Source organism: Cryptotermes secundus, unplaced genomic scaffold (genome assembly GCF_002891405.2).
Source record: "Cryptotermes secundus unplaced genomic scaffold, Csec_1.0 scaffold511, whole genome shotgun sequence".
Classification (NCBI taxonomy): Eukaryota; Metazoa; Arthropoda; class Insecta; order Blattodea; family Kalotermitidae; genus Cryptotermes; species Cryptotermes secundus.
Genome location: NW_019727101.1, coordinates 540,907 through 560,000, shown reverse-complemented (window position 1 = coordinate 560,000; position 19,094 = coordinate 540,907). Strand labels below are relative to the sequence as shown.

The 19,094-nt window shown below is 38.3% G+C and overlaps 2 protein-coding genes across 2 annotated transcripts; both read left to right on the top strand.

The window, feature by feature from the left end:
* Nucleotides 1–3,077: 3,077 nt before the first annotated feature.
* LOC111864431 (protein UXT homolog) lies at nt 3,078–3,521 on the top strand. The gene has a single exon (XM_023851667.1). It carries the CDS (start codon nt 3,078–3,080, stop codon nt 3,519–3,521), a length of 444 nt encoding a protein of 147 aa, XP_023707435.1.
* A 3,043-nt stretch (nt 3,522–6,564) lies between these two features.
* Nucleotides 6,565–18,485, top strand: LOC111864430 (cysteine sulfinic acid decarboxylase). Its single transcript, XM_023851666.2, has 7 exons — nt 6,565–6,845; nt 8,814–9,042; nt 11,767–11,986; nt 13,092–13,239; nt 13,762–13,990; nt 15,938–16,129; nt 17,100–18,485. The coding sequence occupies exons 1-7, from the start codon at nt 6,565–6,567 to the stop codon at nt 17,271–17,273; spliced, it is 1,473 nt and encodes a 490-aa protein (XP_023707434.1). The 3' UTR covers nt 17,274–18,485.
* Nucleotides 18,486–19,094: the final 609 nt, after the last annotated feature.

The window sequence follows — 19,094 nt, the reverse complement described above, 5'->3', positions numbered from 1 at the left end:
TTTTTCTGTAAAATTTCGGTCTTGATATGAAGTAATCACCTTCTTCTAGCTTTCCCAAGTGGTAACTTCCTTCGAGTTTTTGCATTCAAAATTACGTCTTCGCTTCTCACCTTCTCCAAGACTATCATGACTCAATTTATGAATACATATTACGGACTTTCATCCAGGTGTAATGGTGGTACCTCCATAAATCAGACTCCGTATTCTCGTTAGTGAAAACAGGCTGTATTACATATAGGAGAAACCACCGTGATAACTCGTTCGGTACAGTAGACAGCCTACAAGCAGGGCCACCAAGGAAAGCGGGTTCGACTCCAGGCAAGGGTGAGAGATTATCTTTCCACCATAACGTCCAGGCTGATTATAGGCCTCGCGCAGCCTTCTATCCAATATGTACCGGGGGCACCGGCGATCAAAGCGGACGTGGCGTGAAACTGACCGCTCACCACATGGTTCAGAAAGCGTGGAGCTGTCAATCTGCTCCACTCGCATGTCATGCTAATTACTTAAGTTCTGGGATAAATTTAACTTTTTACCTATACCACATGAGAGAGGGATGGAAATAGGTCGAAGAGACCTTTTTAATTGCTTACAATTAAGAAACTTGGGACGAGGTAGCGTAGTTGGTTGAGGCACTACACTGTAAGCCGGAAGGTCGCGGGTTCAAGTCCCTGTGGGGTCATTGGATTTTTTTTTTCAATTTACCTAAACCTTCCAGCCGCATTATGGCCCTGGGGTCGACTCAGTCTCTAACAGAAATGAGTATCAGGAATATTCTTGGAATGTTCTTGGGGGTAAAGGGCGGCCGGCGAGTAGGGTTGACAACCTTGCCGCCATCTATGAGCGGATTGTCTAGAAAATGTGGGGACCTCAACATCTCACAATCTTATGGGTCGCCGCCATGGCCTGTTACAGGGATACCTTTACTTTTACAATTACGAAGTTGGTACAATTCCGAAAGAATATACGTATACACATCTTAATTAATGATACTCATGGTTGAGGACACTGGACTTCTCAGACACAACAGTCGGAGGTTCATATGGTCAAACATTTAAATAAAATCAGTGAAACCCTTGAAGCGTATACATATATTGAACATGAAGTAACAACTTTTCTACTGTATGACTGACTAATTACGTTGAGCATTGAAATTCATGTTCTTATAAAATGGATAATATGTGTATAATGCGCTTCTTTAATATTGAGATCTGAGGTTCTCAGAGCAATGACCATGAAGAGTACTATCTTCTGGGATATTACGCCGTGTAGTCTGGTAGACATTTACTGATGTTTCGGAAGATATTACTGCCTCGATCATCAAGGCAGTATGTTCCTCTGAAATGAGGCGTCATACCAAAAAGTTATTGCTCTTTTAACTCTATTTTTTATAGTTCATTCTTAATTCGCTTTTTTAAAAAACAATTGTGATTACTGGATATAAACTGAGCATGAGAGCCAGTAGGATTTTTTCCAAGAGTACATTTGGCAGGATACTTGTTAGCAGTCTTATGTTTAAGCCGTGTAAACCTATTTTTACTAATCGACCAACAGTATTCAGGGCAGAATATATTATACAAAGAATTTCGATTTGCCTAATAATATTTTATAAATTGTTATCTCTCTCAGAAATCGCTCCCATCTTTCGATGCTCATATTTACGAGTTCTACCCACAATTCCTTACAAATTATGTATTCAATATATCTGTCCACGTTATGTTTTCAGTATATTCAAGCTACTATGATTGTTTCCAATTTTTCTAAGCAAATTCCAGAAAATATACATATTCTAGCTTGTCTGTATTATATTAAACTTTGATAGGCTGAATTCTACCAGTAGTTGCATTAAAAATCTTACTCTTACACCGCCATGATAGTAGGTTTTAAATCTGCATTTCATACAGCATTCAAGGAACAGGTGTTTATTAAACACTCCTTCCTTTCACAAAAATAATACTGTTTTGACTAGATCACGTTACCATTTAGTGGAACGACTCGTCATCTTCCTTGTACGAACAAATCACATTTCACTGCACGTTCAAATTACATTACGGCACTTATCAAAATACACAATTCACCTTCCACCCGTCGCCACAAAGACGTATGATGACAGAAGAATGTCAAAACCAATGAGAAATATTCACATGAGATCTTCTGAAAGAGGTCTGGGCCTACTTTCAGCAATTGACCAACAGGTTCGCACTGAATTGGTTCCATCACTTAACCTACAAAATCACGAACACAGGTGTTTTTAGGCTGCAAATTATCTAAAAATAAATATTAAATCGCGGGACTCGATTATGTGAAAGATTACTGAAACTCGCCGTTAAATTACAGTTCACAAGATTTTCCGTGCATTCAATTATATTTCTGAACAAATTATTCTCATACAAAAACTGAATATGCCTACTTGTGCGCACACTATAATTAAACTTTTCCCGCCAATTCAAATGTCAGTAAACGTGCTCATAGATGGCACACATATGCCACCATGTATAATAACTGACAAACGTACAGCGTGATGCAGACGTAGGAGGAGGTGTATGTGGAATTATATTATATAAGTGTATGTAGGCATTAATTTCAATTTGTATTCACATAAAATAAATAATGTTGCAGTTCTAGGACTATATGCCTACGGCTGGACAGTGTTATGAATAAGCGCAACGAAAACTAACCTAATTTTAAATCATCAGTCTTCCTGATTCTCTTCTCTAATGACACATTCAGAAAACAGAGTGGGATTCATATGATTTGTTATCGATATTCTATTCAGTTTTGATGAAATACTGATCTTCTGGGGTGTGTAGTGTATTAGCGTCAAATTGTACCATGGCTGATGAATTTTGGAAGGAAGTGATCATGGTCTAATGAAGACACTAACCTGACATTTGTCTGGCTGGACAGAGGAAAACCACAAGACGACCTGCCAGTATAGCTGGTATCGCAACCATGCTTGCACCTTAGCCCCTTCTGAATACACGTTAAGAATTTACTGTTGTATCAACCTGCATGGTGAAATGCTGTGTTTTAGCTATTATCAACATGGGCCACTTTTATTTTTTCAGGTTTAAAGCATGGAGCTTGGAATTTCAGAAAAAGTTCTGCACTATGAGAGTTTTGTGAATGATGTACTGAAGGAGGATCTGAAGAAGGTACACACACGATATGAAGAACTGAATAGTGAAATTGCTGAATATATACAGCTAAAAAATTTTATCCAAAGCATTTCAGATGTTGGTGTATCAGGTGGAGTTAAAACAAAGATGGATCTAGGTTGCAGCTTTTATGTGCAGGCAAATATTTCCGACACTTCAACCATTTTAGTTGCTGTTGGTTTAGGTCACTATATTGAATTCACCATGGAAGAAGCACTTACGTTTGTTGAAAAGAGGGTGAATTTGTTAACTCTACAAACTGAAAAACTTAAAAAGGACAGTGCTAAAACCAAAGCAATGATAAAACTTGTACTTGGTGGGCTGCAGCAACTACAGTCTACAAAATCAAACAAATCAAGATAGTTACATTATATAGAAGTAATGGATGAACCTGAATCTTATAATAGTGTGCAAATATTGTAAATGTACACATGATACCAGTCAAGCAGCACAGAATTGAACCTTGATGTTATGCATTCAGATCTGTTGCCTGTGTCTGCTCAGTTGTGTGTGTGCCATGAAAATAAGCAAGTTAAAGAATGTACAAACAGAGGTTATAGTCTGTAAAATTTATGTATTTTTTGAATGGAAGGAGTATCTCCTTCAATAAACATATGCACAAAAAATATATGAAATATTTTATGCTTACCTATTTAAGTCCAGTGGTTTGAGACTGCAGTCTGATGGGTTGTGACACCTCACAGCATTGTAAGTGGACATTTCAGAAGAACATGCTGTCTTCAATACAGTAGGAATCAAGTGTGGTGACACTGTGATCTCCCATGTTCCTGAGTAGTCAGCTTCCTTGGAATATTATTATAATACCTGAGTGTATCATTATGCTTCTCAGACTTTCAAGATGAGGCAGAATGTTATTCTGAAACACTCGAATCCATCTCTAATAGTGTATGGTCTCAGAACCCAGAAGTAAAGTTATGTCTAAAAAAAGAAAACTACACAATGCAAAGTATGTTTTATATATGTTTATAAAAAGATATTTATGCAGAGTTTGATAGTCAATCTCAACATTGATTTTACGTTTCAGTTTCAGTTATTACCCTTTCCAGAATTCTACCCTAAATTGATTCAACCCATCATAGAGGAAACTTAGGTTTCTGGGTCATGAGACCATGTTGCTGTCTGACAAGTGGGTGCCATGACCCAGAAGACCATAATATTAATCTTCACCACTGTGATTGTTATTTTTTGACATAACCATAATCAGGCAGAAGAGTGAGAACAAATTAGGACATGGGATATGCTCTGGCCCAGTAAGTAATGACAGCAGGGAAGCAAGGGGTGAAGGTGCCTCATTTATTGGCAACTGTTTGGCTTTCGTGATACCTGAGGTAGAGGTTTGAGGTTCAGGTGGCTTAATGCTTTCATTTTTTGTAAAGAAGTAAGCATCAATGTTTGAGAGGCTTCCATTTTCTTTTATTTTAAAATTTCAAACCATGTGGTTCTGAAAAAGGTCAGTGTAAATTAAGAAATGGTGTTAATATGACAACTACATGATTCCAAGAACACATAAATAAAATCTGTTTAAATGGAGAAGTGACTGTACTATGTACAGTCTGTTGCCAGAAATGCTGCAATGGTTCATCACCCTGAATTGAGGTTTCCCATATTCCCAATAATGATACCAAAAACATTGTCATAAGCCGTGTGGGATGTCATTATATGAACAGAACTGTAGAAATCTGGAACTGTTAACTGTAAACTTCAAAGTCATATTGTGACTGACGTCTTGGTGTCGAGCCCCGTCTGGGGCTTATGACCAGATATTTATTACTGTTGAACATTACGGTTTTGTTCTTTGTGGGACGCCCTCTCTGGCGAGAGGACGGGTTTCTCTTTTTTACATGCTACAGGGTCTTGCCAGCGTAGTCTTTCTTGGGTCTGAGTCCCTTGTAGGCTTTGCCTAGCAACAGCTGTTTACTCGCTATGCCTAGCAACTGCTGTTTACTCGCTTTGCCTAGCAACACCTGTTTACTCGCCATTGCTAAGCATGGTACTTTTGTTGTCACATTTTCTTGAATGTGGGCAATTCCCACATCAGTAAGTATTTTACATCGGTGGTGAAGTACAATTTATATGTCTACAAAACTGTACAAATATCTATGTCAAATGACTTTGGGAAGCAAATTTCAATGATATATATTAAATGTAACACTGATAGTTGGATGCTCTTTTGTATATGGAACATGTTCAACTAATACTGCCACTTTAATGGGAAACCTAAATGAAATATTGGGTATATTTTCTTAAATATTCAGTTTTAGATGAAAGCTGTGCTTGCAGATGCACATCCAATTTCAAGGAATGAGGCAATGTATTTAGTTCAAACATATTCGTCCATTTGCCAGTGGCTGAACAGCATGTGTTGCAGCTAGAAACAGTGAAAACTGTAGTTCTGTCCTTCCAGTTAGCAAATCTTGTCTGCATAAGTTAAATAGAACTAGGAAAGTTCATAGAAATGGTGCTGTTTTTTTATAGAATGTTAAAAAGTGTGTGTAGGACACACTTTTAAATTCTTATTATCCTAACATTACAGTCTTCTTCGATGTAACATTGCATAGTTTGATACAGTGGCGTGCTAAACTACACAGCACCACATCTGAGTCCATAATCTTCATGTCCACTGTCATGATAACCTCCAATCTTCTTCTGGCCCTGTCTGATTATTATTTAAATATTTTCTATATTAAAAATACACTAATTCTTTTGACATATATGTCAGTAATGCTGTATTTGACAACACTGATTATGAATGAAATAATAACATAATAGTGAGTGGCAAAGAAAACAGAAGTCCATGAAAACTGTACCCACAGTTGCCCTATGTAGTATACAAGTACTGATCTCAGTAGGCTAACTCAGTGTAAATCATATAATTATCTCCATCTTTAATTATTCATTGAAGGTTTTTCAGAATGCCCTACTCATCTGGCTGTAGTTCAACATTTACAGAACAACTAATATCTCATTTTACTTGTTGATGTCAATTCAAAACTGATTTTAATAAATCTTGTTGCATTCTGTCTAGATGTTCTATTCATTTCTACATCAATTTATTTTTGTGACCAATTACAAATACACATAAATCTCTTAATATCAACATTCTTCATCCTACCTTTACCAACATTTCTTAAAATATCCATTTCAACTGATTTATATTTTCCTTTTGTCTCTCTCTGTTACAACTGAGCTTCACCCTCTTCAAAATCTGTTTAGCAACAGCTGGTTGTTTCAATTAAACTTTCAACTACTTGCCATTCTCTGCCAATTTGAAAGTAATTAGGAAATAGGAAGTATGTCATAATTGATAATTGGTTGAGTTTAGGTTGATGGATAAGCAAAGATATAAGAGCGAGAGAGTGGATGTGATGTGATCACTTGTTGGAGCATGGGTGAGGACTGGTTTTGCAGTGTCCCCAATGAGGCACTACATGGGGAGTTCCTCCATGATGTGATGGAGCTTGTTCTCAAAGAAGCAGTATTTGCTGGAACACAAAGGAAAAACCCTGTAGTTAGATGGCATGACCCTGACCACCTGTGTGACCTGCTGAATCTGACACCCGCTGAGAAGCCTGCAACACATGCTGAGCTGCTTCGAGTAATTCATGATACCATTACCTTCAGTGTTAAGACTGGACACCCTTACTTCATCAACCAGCTCTTCTCGAGGTCAGTATAGTGCACTGCCTGGATTTCATTCAGAATGAATGAAAAATTTGTACAGTTCTGTCATTCCCAAGTGCTTGATCCTGATCATGTAGGATGCCTTGCCTTGCCTCATGTCTTGCATGAAACCTAAGTCACCTAAAAGAGAAAAGTAGAAATGTACTGAAATTGTATGATTCCAGGACCACATGACAATATCAGTACAACCCAGCAAACATTCAGTGGTTGATTTTTAAGTGCTGTCCACCTGGCAACATTTAATTTATATACATATTCTTTACCTTTATGGATCCAATTCTTATTGTGCACTTCTGCTTCCTCGATTGGATTAATGTAGGGTATGTAGGGTATTAATGTATTGGTATATTGAAAAAAATATATTTGTTATTATGCAGCCCACATATAGGCACCCAAGTTATGATGTGACCCTTCTGTGCTTTGAAGTTTGACAGCCTAACTGGAAAATTATTAATATAATGATTTTTAGGTATTGCAAGCAAAAATGTTTATCATGCCAAATTTGAGTCTGAAACATGCAGGGAAAGTATTAGTTTTATTAACAAAGTTTTGATATGCATCTGTGAAATGTACTGTGTCTGTTCAGTGGTATAAATGAAGACAAATGGGTTGAATAAGCACTTTGTCTGCCAGGATATGGATACCAAATTATGTAAAAGAGAAACATTGTACTGATGGTTCTTACAGTAAGAGTTGTATATCTGTCTGAGTAAGAAACATTGAAGAAAAGGAGTAAAGAAAGTTTGTGACAGTTTCTGTTAAAGACTCACTAGAATATGCAATCTCTTGAAGCTTAGGATTTAGCAGAAGACATGTATCAAGGATTTAGCATGGTAGGAAAGGCTAAATTACTGGGGAGGGAATCACTTTATCATGATTCAAAAATTGATTATATAATGCTGTTTTCTTTTTTTTTAATTTTGGTTCCTTCATCATAAACTTCCATCAGTGACATTTTTAATAGCATTGAGGTACTAATCTCCCTTAAACACTTCATGATTTAGCACCAATTTGACAGCAAAATGTGTATTTTGGGGGCATGTGGTAGCATAATTGGTTGAGGCACTATGCTACAGGCCGGAAGGTCACGGGTTAGATTCCCGATGAGGTCACTGGATTTTTCAATTTACCTAATCCTTCCAGCCACACTATGGCCTTGGGGTCGACTCAGTCTCTAACAGAAATGAGTACCAGGAATTTTCCTTGGAGGGGTAGAGGACAGCTGACATGTAAGGCTGACAACCTTACAGCTATCTATAAGCCGATTGTCTAGAGGATGTGGAAGCCTTGACCTCTCACACCCCCATGGGCCTTCACGGCCTGTTACAAGGACAGCTTTACCTTTTTATGTGTATTACGGAAGAAAGAGCATACACCTTAACCATCTGAAGCAGAGTGGTTACTATTTTACTTTTAACACCTAAAAACTCTTTGGGTTGATCATGGAGTGCAGTTAAGTGTTTCATATGACTCTCAGAAAAGAAAGAAAGGAAAAAAAAAAAAAAAAATCTTCATTGCAGTCTAATCAGCCAAGTGCTGAATCAGAGATGAAGCCCCAATTTAGTGACCAGGAATGTGATAGTGCGTTGCCTGGTCAGAGGTATCACACACCTCAGGAGGTGGTGACGGACAGGCATTGAATGATGATTAGCAGGTGAAAACCAAAGAATCCTGGGCAGACACCTACTCCAATACCACTTGGGTACCACAAATCTCACATGAAGTCACCTGGTACTGAATATGAGACCCCCTGATGGGAAGCTAGAGTCTAACAGCCTGAGCCGCAACAGTATAAACAGTGATTACTTCTCCATACATAATTAACTGGTTGATCTTTGTAGTGGAAAAATAATGGAGATATAAACTGAATATTTAAATATTATTTGGAGGATTTTCTGGTCTCAGAGGCATTAATTATTTGTCTTCATGTCTATGAATGTACTGACTTTCAAGTGTGGATCCTTATGGACTTGCTGGACAATGGGTGACAGATGCACTGAATCCCAGTGTGTACACATATGAGGTAGCACCTGTATTCACACTGATGGAAGCTGCAGTTTTAGAGGAAATGTGCCACATGGTTGGGTTTCCTTTTGGTGATGGCTTGTTCTGCCCAGGAGGCTCTTTTGCCAATGGTACTGCCATCAATCTTGCCAGATTCAAATACTTTCCAGACATTAAGGTCAGTTCACTTTAAAATCTTAAGTGTAATATTATTAATTATTTTCATTGCTGATTTGAATGCATGTTTTATTTTTCTCATGTAATAACTTTAAACACACTGAAAATAACTGTCTTCTTGGATGTGACACCACGTAGATCATTACAAATGTTTAGCAGGAATGCACAGTCTGCATCCACAAGGTAAAAATGTAAGCTGAACATGGAAAAATGTGGTCCTGATATATAGAAGGAGGACCAGGTACTGAAAACCTCAAAACTCAGAACGGTCCTAATGGTCAGTAATGCTTTACCAGTACAACACAGTGCCACATCTAAGAAGACAGTATCTTAGGGTCACAGCTGTGAGGACTTTGAATCTCACATTCAGACATATTTATTTTAATAACTACTGAACAGAGTAAACTGGGTCAGTGGTCTGTGCCACAGTTCAGGTGGTCAGTCAATAGCTTCTCACTGTGGAGACAATGATTCAGTCCCAAAACAGTCCATGCAGGATTTGTGGTGGACAAAATTGTGCTGGGACAGTTTTTCTTAGAGTTCTTCAGCTTTCCTGCAGCAATTACCTTTCCACCAATGCTTCAGTCTCTCATCTATCTTATGAAACTTGTATGATTGGCCTATTTGAGGCCTAAGTACCAACAGACTCACCCCACTACAAGAATAATAAAGAGATTTAGTTCCATGGTAAAATATCTTAATTAACTGGTCACCTTCCTTCAGCTTTCTTCAGTCCTTCTATACAAGTTTCCAAATTAATTTTATCAGTTAATGTGTTAAAATTAATAAATTATTACCAAACAGGCTGGTCTAAACAAAGTGCTCTAGACTTGTACTCAGTATTTTGTCAGTTTGAATCTCACTCATGACACCAGCTATCCTGACTGAGAATTTTTGTTGTTTCCTCACTTCTTCCAGGCAAATTATGTCACAAGCACTTCCTTCAAAAACTTCAATTCATGTCATCTCTTCATCTGACACTATATAGTCTCAATACTTAAAGTATCTTTTAATAATCTATGGAAGGAAAAGTAATATTATTATCTGAATAAAATCTTGTTTTTCTAAATTTATAAAAAGTAATGGTTCAAGATATGAACACTGATTGTTCTAAATTTGTTTGTGGCAGAACAATGTTTGAAATTGCTAATTCAAAAAGCATATTATTTTCTTGGATGTGATGCCATAGAGTCTGGTATAAATTTACTAACTTTTGTAGAAATATATTCCCTCTCTTCAAGGCAGAGGTTTATACCAAACAGGCAGAGTAATATATTTTAAGCCTGAAGTTTGGGGCAGTTCATTTCTTTGTAACACTTGTAAACTTCCACCAGACTACACACTATCACATCCCACAAGCAGGATTCTTCATAGTCACCATCATGAGAATTTCAAATCTCACACTCTTAATTCTAAATTCATGTTAGAACATAAATTCTTTCCAGTAGAATTACACATTGTATTTGTATGATTGGGAATCTTGACAGCTCTATCAGTACAGTGACAGGCTGCATACTAAATGACTGAGAAGTCATGGTTTTATTCCCTGCAGAGGCAAGAGATGTTTCTCTTCTCCACTGTGTTTAGATCAGCTTTGAGGTGCACACAGCCAATTGAGTTGGGGTACTGAGGATTCTTTTCCCAGGGGTAAAGTGGCCATAGGGTAAAGCTTACCATTCATCTATCTCTAGTGCCAAGGTTAGGAATGCATGAAGCTGTACATTCACTTTCCCATACGTCATCATGACATCGTGCTTAATGAATTAAGAATTGTAACAAATTTGTCTTTATTTGTATCACTGTTTTTGGCTAATGACTACTTCAATTGTCAAAAATATTTTTATCTCTGGTCACATATGTCTAGGCTGGGAAGTCATTGCTATATTAAACTTTGTTTGCAATGCTGCAAATGCACGGCTCTGGCTGCTCCAGCACAGAGAGGTCATGTGAGTGAGGTTAGTTATTTATTTAATAATACTGTCAGTGTTAAGACTATATAGTATCCAAAGACAGGATGACTAGAAAGATTTTGGAAGGAAGCAGTCATTGCCTAATTAAGGTACTATCCCAGTATTTGCTTGGAGAGACTGAGTAAAACATTTAGAAACCTCAGTCGTGATAGTTGGTGTCCTGGCCAAAATTTGAATTAAGCACCTCATGTATTCAAGTCCAGACTATTACTGGTAGACCAGTCTGTTTGGTTTAGACAATCTGCTCACAGATGGCTGTAAGGTTGCCAGCCTTACACGCCAGCCACCTTTTACCTTCCAGGAAGATTCCTGGTACTCATTTCTGTTAGAGGCCGAGTTGACCCCAAGGTCATAGTGCGGCTGGAAGGATTAGGTCAATTGAAAAAATCCACCTCCTTAGGACTCGAACCCGCAACCTTCCAGCTTGTAGCATAGTGCCTCAACCTACTACGCTAGTGCGTGCCCCCATAAATATATAACTTGGCAATATTCATAAATGAAAACTTCTGTCTGCAAATGAAATAAAAAACTCGGTGCATTAAATATTGACACAAAAGAAATAACTAGAAAGAAGACAGACACATTGATTGCAGGAAAGTAATTCATATTAATGATGTATTTTAGACATTCAGTAACATGTTGTGAACAAGCAAGAACTGTGTTATTTTCAAATGGATGTTGATTTCCACTAATAATGTCAGAATTTCTGTATGTTGGCCCAACATTTTCTTCTCTGTGTTTCACTGGGAAGGCAGAGAGATGGCCTGGGGTGTGCACCAAAACTGGTGCTCTTTGCATCAGAAGATTGTCATTACTCAGTCCAAAAGATGGCAGCATTGCTTGGTCTGGGTGAACAGAATGTATGCTTGGTACAGACGGACAAAGCTGGACGCATGGATCCATTACATCTTGAATCACAGGTGCAGAGGATAACAGCTATTGGTGGTGCCCCTTTCATGGTGGTGGCCACAGCAGGTATGAAGTTTTAAATTCAAAATTTAATTTTTAAAACTCTCAGTTCTTTTACCTTATTTGTCCTATTTTACACAACATGTTTTGGCCTACATGACCATCATCAGATGTGCTAAAAACTGTGTATTTCTTCATATAAGAGCCAGAGTAATAGGGGGATTTGTCCCAGCAGCACATAACCTCTTCAGCCCCAGTGAAGAAGAAACTGCACACAGTGTGTCAATCCACCAGGACTCTGTCTTCATTGCATAATAAGAGTTCTTCCTTCCCTGTTGCCCCATAGTCCAAGAACTGAAGAAGAAGAATGCCTTGGTAAAGGTACAGTTGTCCCTGAGTCAGCTTCACCCACCACCTGGCAGATTTATTCCCAGGGAAAGAGCCTCTGGTATCCCATTCTAGATGCTGTGGAGAACAGAGAAATTTCTTTTCCCTGCTGAGAATCAAACCCAGGCCATCCAGCTTATGTCCTGTTTGCTATACTGACAGCTATCCTGGCTCCAAATAATGTCCTGTATATCCCCAAATTCCAACAACAATTTTACCACTGACTAATGGGAATACCTTGTCCATCCATTATTCAACCAAGATAATGCATCTAGTGATATGCATTTCAGTGGATCACTGAAGAAGCACTTTGAAGGACAAACACTTCTCATGTGACGAGATGAGTGCTAAGGTTCAGCAGTGTCTGCAAACACTCAGACATTTTTTTCTAAATTAGCAGGAATTACATGTGTATGCTTCACGTCCCAAGTAACTATGATTGTAACACCACAATCAGAACCTCAAATCTCAAGATACAGTAATTTCTTACAGTAATTGTAGGAATTTAATTTCAGTTTCTTGAGAAACAGCAAAATGATTGCACTAGATACAGGAATCAAAATTGTGTTCCAGAGAAACCATACGAAAGTTAGGTCCTGCTTCCTGGTAAACATTTGTAGAATGATTTCAAACTTCCCATTTTTCCAGTCTGTGGCCTCCAGCTTCAAAATCTCTATCATCTTTGGATTGAAGCATGTTACACTGAAATATAAAACTACTGTTGCGTAAAATTTATTGTAATTTCTAGTGACACTTGCAGATGTGTGTTACATTTTATGCACAGGAACAACAGTGCTTGGAGCATTTGACCCACTGCCTGCTATAGCTGATGTCTGCACAAAATACAAACTGTGGTTTCATGTGGACGCTGCATGGGGTGGAGGAATCCTCTTCTCACCCATGCATCGTCACAAGCTTACTGGACTTGACAGGTGACTGGAATAACATTTGTCACTGTACAACAAAGTAGAGGTAAACTTAGGATTTATGCTTTACCTAATTGGCTTAAATAATAACACATTCAAAAAAAGATTGCAACATTATAAGGAATATACAAAAGAGTTAAATATATTATGACTTAATGAAACAACACTGCAAATTACTAGCGATGGTAATGTAATAGCATTAAACAAACCATGCCATAGTTCAGGCGATTAGTTGCTCACATCTCTCAGATGTCTTCATGTAAAATTCATGGTGAACAAGGGGGACTGCAACAGGTTTTACTCTAAACTTCTTTAGCTTTTCCCTGCTATCACTACTCCACCATAACCCCATATTTATCTATCATCATACCCCTGGGTTGTGCATTGGCTCTCAACAAGGACCAGATTAACATATTCTCAGCCCTTTGAATGAGAGGCTTCATTTCTGACCCAGTGCTTGGCCACTTAGAGAGCAAGGAAGTTAACAACGAAACAGCTGTCTGCTTATATATAAACTTTATATTCCAGAGCTGATTCTGTGGTGTGGAACCCTCACAAACTGTTGGCAGCACCTCAGCAATGCTCAGTGTTGTTGGTGCGACATCCAGAGATCATCAAAGCCTGTCATGCTTGCAATGCTACCTATCTCTTTCAGAAGGATAAGTTTTATGATGTTTCATTCGACTCTGGAGACAAGTACCTGCAGTGTGGACGCAAGGCAGATGTTTTCAAATTCTGGCTTATGTGGAAGGCTAAGGTAACAGTGTAAGATCTGAGATTCTAAGAGCAGTGAGTATTAAACTGGGGTCTACTGAGATGTGACAGTTACCAGCACTTTAATCTGGAGATGGAGGAAATAGGTAGTTCTGAAATGTTGGTAACTGTCTACCAAACTACGTGTAGTCACATCCTGGGAAACTACAATCTTTAAACGAAGGTNACACGGTGCCAAATCCCAAAAGACTGCTTTCTTCATAGTCACCGCCGTGAAAGCCTCAAATCTTACGAAGGTAATATTGTTTGTGTTTATGCAGAAATCATTAAAATTAATATGCTGTTTCCTGTGAGTTAATGGTTATGATTGAGAGTAATAATGTGATAAAGGAGTACCACTGAACATGAGTGGAGTGGCAATGGACATGGAAGATTTGGGGGCTAAACCCAAACAACAGCAATGGGAGTGGTCTTATATAGAGAGAGAGAAAAGTTGAACAGTCCAGTGGGTGTTATAAATTTGTGATGTGTTAAGGGAGACTCAGTCTTAATAAACTCACTGGGGTTGCCACTACAAGAAGTGATTTTATGTACACCTATGCTCTATTAAAATTCGCGTAGTGGGGGGTGGAGTCCAGTTGGGTCTACTCAGCACGGTGGCCACCGATTGCCCTATTATGATGATGGACAGTTTGGTGGAATGAAGATTGGCAGGGGAAACCGAAGTACTTTGAGAAAACCCACCCCAGGGCCACTTTGCCCACCACAAATCCCACTTGACCAGACCTGGATTTTAACCCGGGCTGCCACAGTGGGAAGCCAGCAACTAACCACTTGAGCTATGGTGCGGCCTTTGTGCTCTATTAATGCGCTTTGTTATTACAATTTCTATTGTGTAGTGAGATTTATAGTTATTTGTGCCATAGTTACATACCTACAATAGCTTGAAAATTGAGGATAGTTCTCAAAAGTTGAAACACACAGTAGGAATCTGGAATGATGGACGTCAAGGAGCTGTTCAGTATCTTAAGTCAGTATGACAGTTAATTACTGGAAGCTGGGCATAAATATTCCAAGCACTTTACAGAACAAAGGTTCATTTCTGTGCACACAACAGCCTTCCACTGATCCCTATTTTGAAGTAGAAGGATCCAGCCTATTTCCTCTCATCCTAGTTCCTTAATATCCATCTTAATATTATTATCCCACATCTATACAATAGAAACTCACTGCTCAATCTGTGTGGGAGGGTTGGCAGAAATTGGCAGCCAGGTGATATCTATAATAGGAACAGTGGAATCCTATAAGTGGCAGATTGATAATTGATGTATCTGTAAACCGAGGGACCATTGTATTTGAGACCTTTTGCATCTTCAGTTAAACAGGATATGAAAGGAACCCCTAATCTCTTGGGCCCCAAACCACGGTTTGAGAATAGCTTTACTCAGAGGCCCAACAGAGTAGGATATCTTTCATATCCTCTTCACCTGGAGACGGAGTAGAACCAATTTACACAGTGTACTGATTTGAATAAGTCCTGATGAGGTCACTGGATTTTTTTTTTCAATTGACCTAATCCTTCCAGCTGCACTATGGTCCTGGGGTCAACTCAGCCTCTAACAGAAATGAGTACCAGGAATTAATTAAATAATTTTCCTGGGGAGTAAAGCGTGGCCAGCGCATAAGGCTGATGACCTTACTGCCATCTGTGAGCCGACTGTCTAGATAATGTGGGACCCTCAACATCTCACAACCCTATGGTCCTTCACGTCCTGTTAAAAGGATAGCTTTACTTTTTCCTTTTTTACTGATTTGAATAATGATGGATGAAGTCCAAAATCATAGCTTTAAATAGTGTGTCACACCATCATCAAAGCTTAACTTGATTTAGGTTGCTTTTAATTGTTTTAAAGTAATATTATTGTATATTGTACTATTACGTCAGAGTCAACAGGATAAAGTTAATGCTATAGAAATACTATTGTTGTAGGGTTCACTTGGATTTGAACATCATGTAAATGCTTTAATGGACTGTGCCAGCTACATAAAAACTGCCCTGCAACAGCGTCCACATTTCAAACTTGTTCTTGAACCAGAGTTTATTAATGTCTGCTTCTGGTATGTCCCACCGAGTTTGCAAGGGCTACAAGAGCAACCTGACTTCAATGAAAAACTGCACAAGGTACATAAAGATCATGTTTACCTTCCACTACTGCTGTTATACTCTTATGTGGCTGGGGGAAATGACAAAATACATGTGTAAGGAAAGCTGAATGGGTAATGAACCTTACACATTGAACACTGTACCTAATTGGGTTTGAGGTTCTCACAGAGGTTCTGCCTGCTTCTTTCTGGCTGATTGCTTGACTTAGTCTTCAAACTTGTAAGGTAGAGATGGTATGTTTCCCAAGAACATCAGCAAACTTCTATCAGACTACATGATATCACATTCCAGAAGATAGTATTATTTCCTGTACCTTATTGTCTGTTATGGATCAGAAGACAACAAGACAATTGAGCTCAGGTTCACAGTTTATGGCTACATCTGAAGTTTGAGTCTTAAACTATAAAAATGTGGAAATGAATATCCCTAAGTCATTGCAGCTTTTAAGAGATGTACAAGAATGAACAAAGTAATTTATTTCTTGACACATGCACATGTGCACAGGTACACATACACTCACACACAGATAAGCCAGCTGCCATCCTTTGGGTGGAAGACAACTGTGTGTGTAGGTGTGGAGGGGGGGGTCCTCTGGGGCTTTGGCATCTCTCAAGGAGGCTGCACAGTGCTGTGTCCCAGGGGTTGAAATGACGATTTTACCCTTCGTACATACTGGCTTTTAGTTTCAGTTTTAAACAGGCACAATTAGCCTTAGAAGATGACGCACCTCTGAGCACACATGTATATATGCACTGACATACACTTACACTTACTGATCTTAAATGTAAACAGTTAACACAAAAGGAATTAATAACTTTTTAAATTACTTGTTATGGAACTATTATTGTTATTTTTATATCTGTATTTCATAGAGGGTTTGGGGGAAGAAAGAGACCTGGAATAGTACAAGAATTTTACTAGTTTTGTCAACTGATAAAATAATGAATATCACTATTTGATGGAATGTACTGCATATGATAACTTACAGGTGGCACCTCATATGAAGGAACTAATGATGCGTAAAGGTACCATGATGATAAGTTACCAACCACTGCAAAACCTTCCAAACTTCTTCCGATTTGTTGTGCAGAATTCAGGAGTCACACATCAGGATGTTGACTATTTCCTGGATGAACTGGATCATCTTGGTGCTGATCTGTAGTCATAACTTGATACATGCGATCTGAGGTTCTCATGGCAATGACTGTGAACACTACTGTCTTCTGGGATGTGACACCATGTAGTTTTGTAGTAGTTTACCAACGTTTCAGAGGAATGCAAGGTGTCTGTCTTCAGGATCAGAGAGCAAGCATAATCTTCACTCCTCATGATGGAAGCAATACATTTCTCTGCAATGTTGTTCGACTTCTACAAGAAAACACAATGTCATATCCCAGAACACTGTAATCTTCACAACTGAATGCTTCATGGCCTTGCACCCCAACCACCAAGCATGGGGCATATAAGTTGTCCCAATAAATATTAAAAGGTCTTACACTGAGTGTGCAGTGTTTGTTTACAAGGAACAAACTTGTTTTGTAAGCTTTCACAGCTAAAATCTGGAATATGACGGTTGATAGAAAGACTTATGAAAGATAGAAATGATTATAATCTCTAAAATAACTGGACTCTGTCATGATGGTCCATATAATTATAATATTAAATCAACAAATTGCCAGGCTGCAAATTTCAACTGGAATTATATTTTAATATAAAAAATAATATCTTCTTCTTCTACTAGATATTTCCACCATGTAATCTTGCCAAAAATAGTATAGTTATCCTAAATGAAAGGAAGTTGTAACATTCATATAAAACACATGGGAATAAAATTAACTGTAATAGATAGTGAATTTAGATTTCAGTGAGTTTTTATATATATTTTCCTATTTTCTATTAATAGTAACCTGAATTCCATTGCTTAGTAGCATATTATTAATGGGTGAATTAGAAAGAGTTGATTAATTTATGATATTAGAATATTCAGAAATTCACATTTTGGTAAGATAATTATGGACAGTAATGTAACAATTCAGTAACACAGTTTCTAGCTGTGTTCCACCTGATGATGACCTGTGAGATCCAAACATGAATTGATTTTCAATAAAAATATTAGTCATGTCTGACTTATCAGTGGTTATTGAAGTAAATTTAATGTTTATGAATTTTTGTAATTATGAAGGATGTTGGTGAACTTATAATATACTAACAAACTTTCTAGTTTCTCAGCATCTCCAGATTTAGTTATAATATATACCTGATGGTCAACAGCTGTAACTGTTCCCATCTGCTTTCACCCTGGATTCTTGCTGGCTTATACTTTGACCTTGAAGATGGAGGCTTATGTTCCCCAAAAACCTCGGTTGACTTTCAACAGACAACACAGCATTATATCCCAGAAGACAGAATTCTACATAACCACTGCTCTGAAAACCTCAAATCCCACATTTGTTCTCAGTATTTTACTTACTTACTTACTCATGGAGCTGAGCCCTTCTGGGGGAGCCGCCAATTCTGCAGCTACTCAAGAATTTCCCAGAATTTTATGGAACCCGAAGGTTCATCACCATGTTCACAAGAGCCCTCCACTGGTCCCTATCCTGAGCCAGATCTGTCCAATCCATACCATCCCATCCTATCTCTCTAAGATCTATTCTAATATTGTCCACCCACCTACGCCTTGGTCTTCCCTGTGGCCTCTTTCCTTCTGGCTTTCCCACCAATATCCTATACGCATTCCTCGGCTCCCCCATTTGTGCTACATGCCCTCTTCACCTCATCCTCCTTGACTTGATCATTCTAATTATACTTGGAGAAGATTACAAGTTATGAAGCTCCTCATTATGCAGTTTTCTCCACCCTTCTGTCACTTCATCTCTATTTGGTCCAAATATTCTCCTCAACACCCTGTTCTCAAACACCCTCAGTCTGTGTTCCTCCCTTAATGTCAGAGACCAAGTTTCACACCCATACAGAACCACAG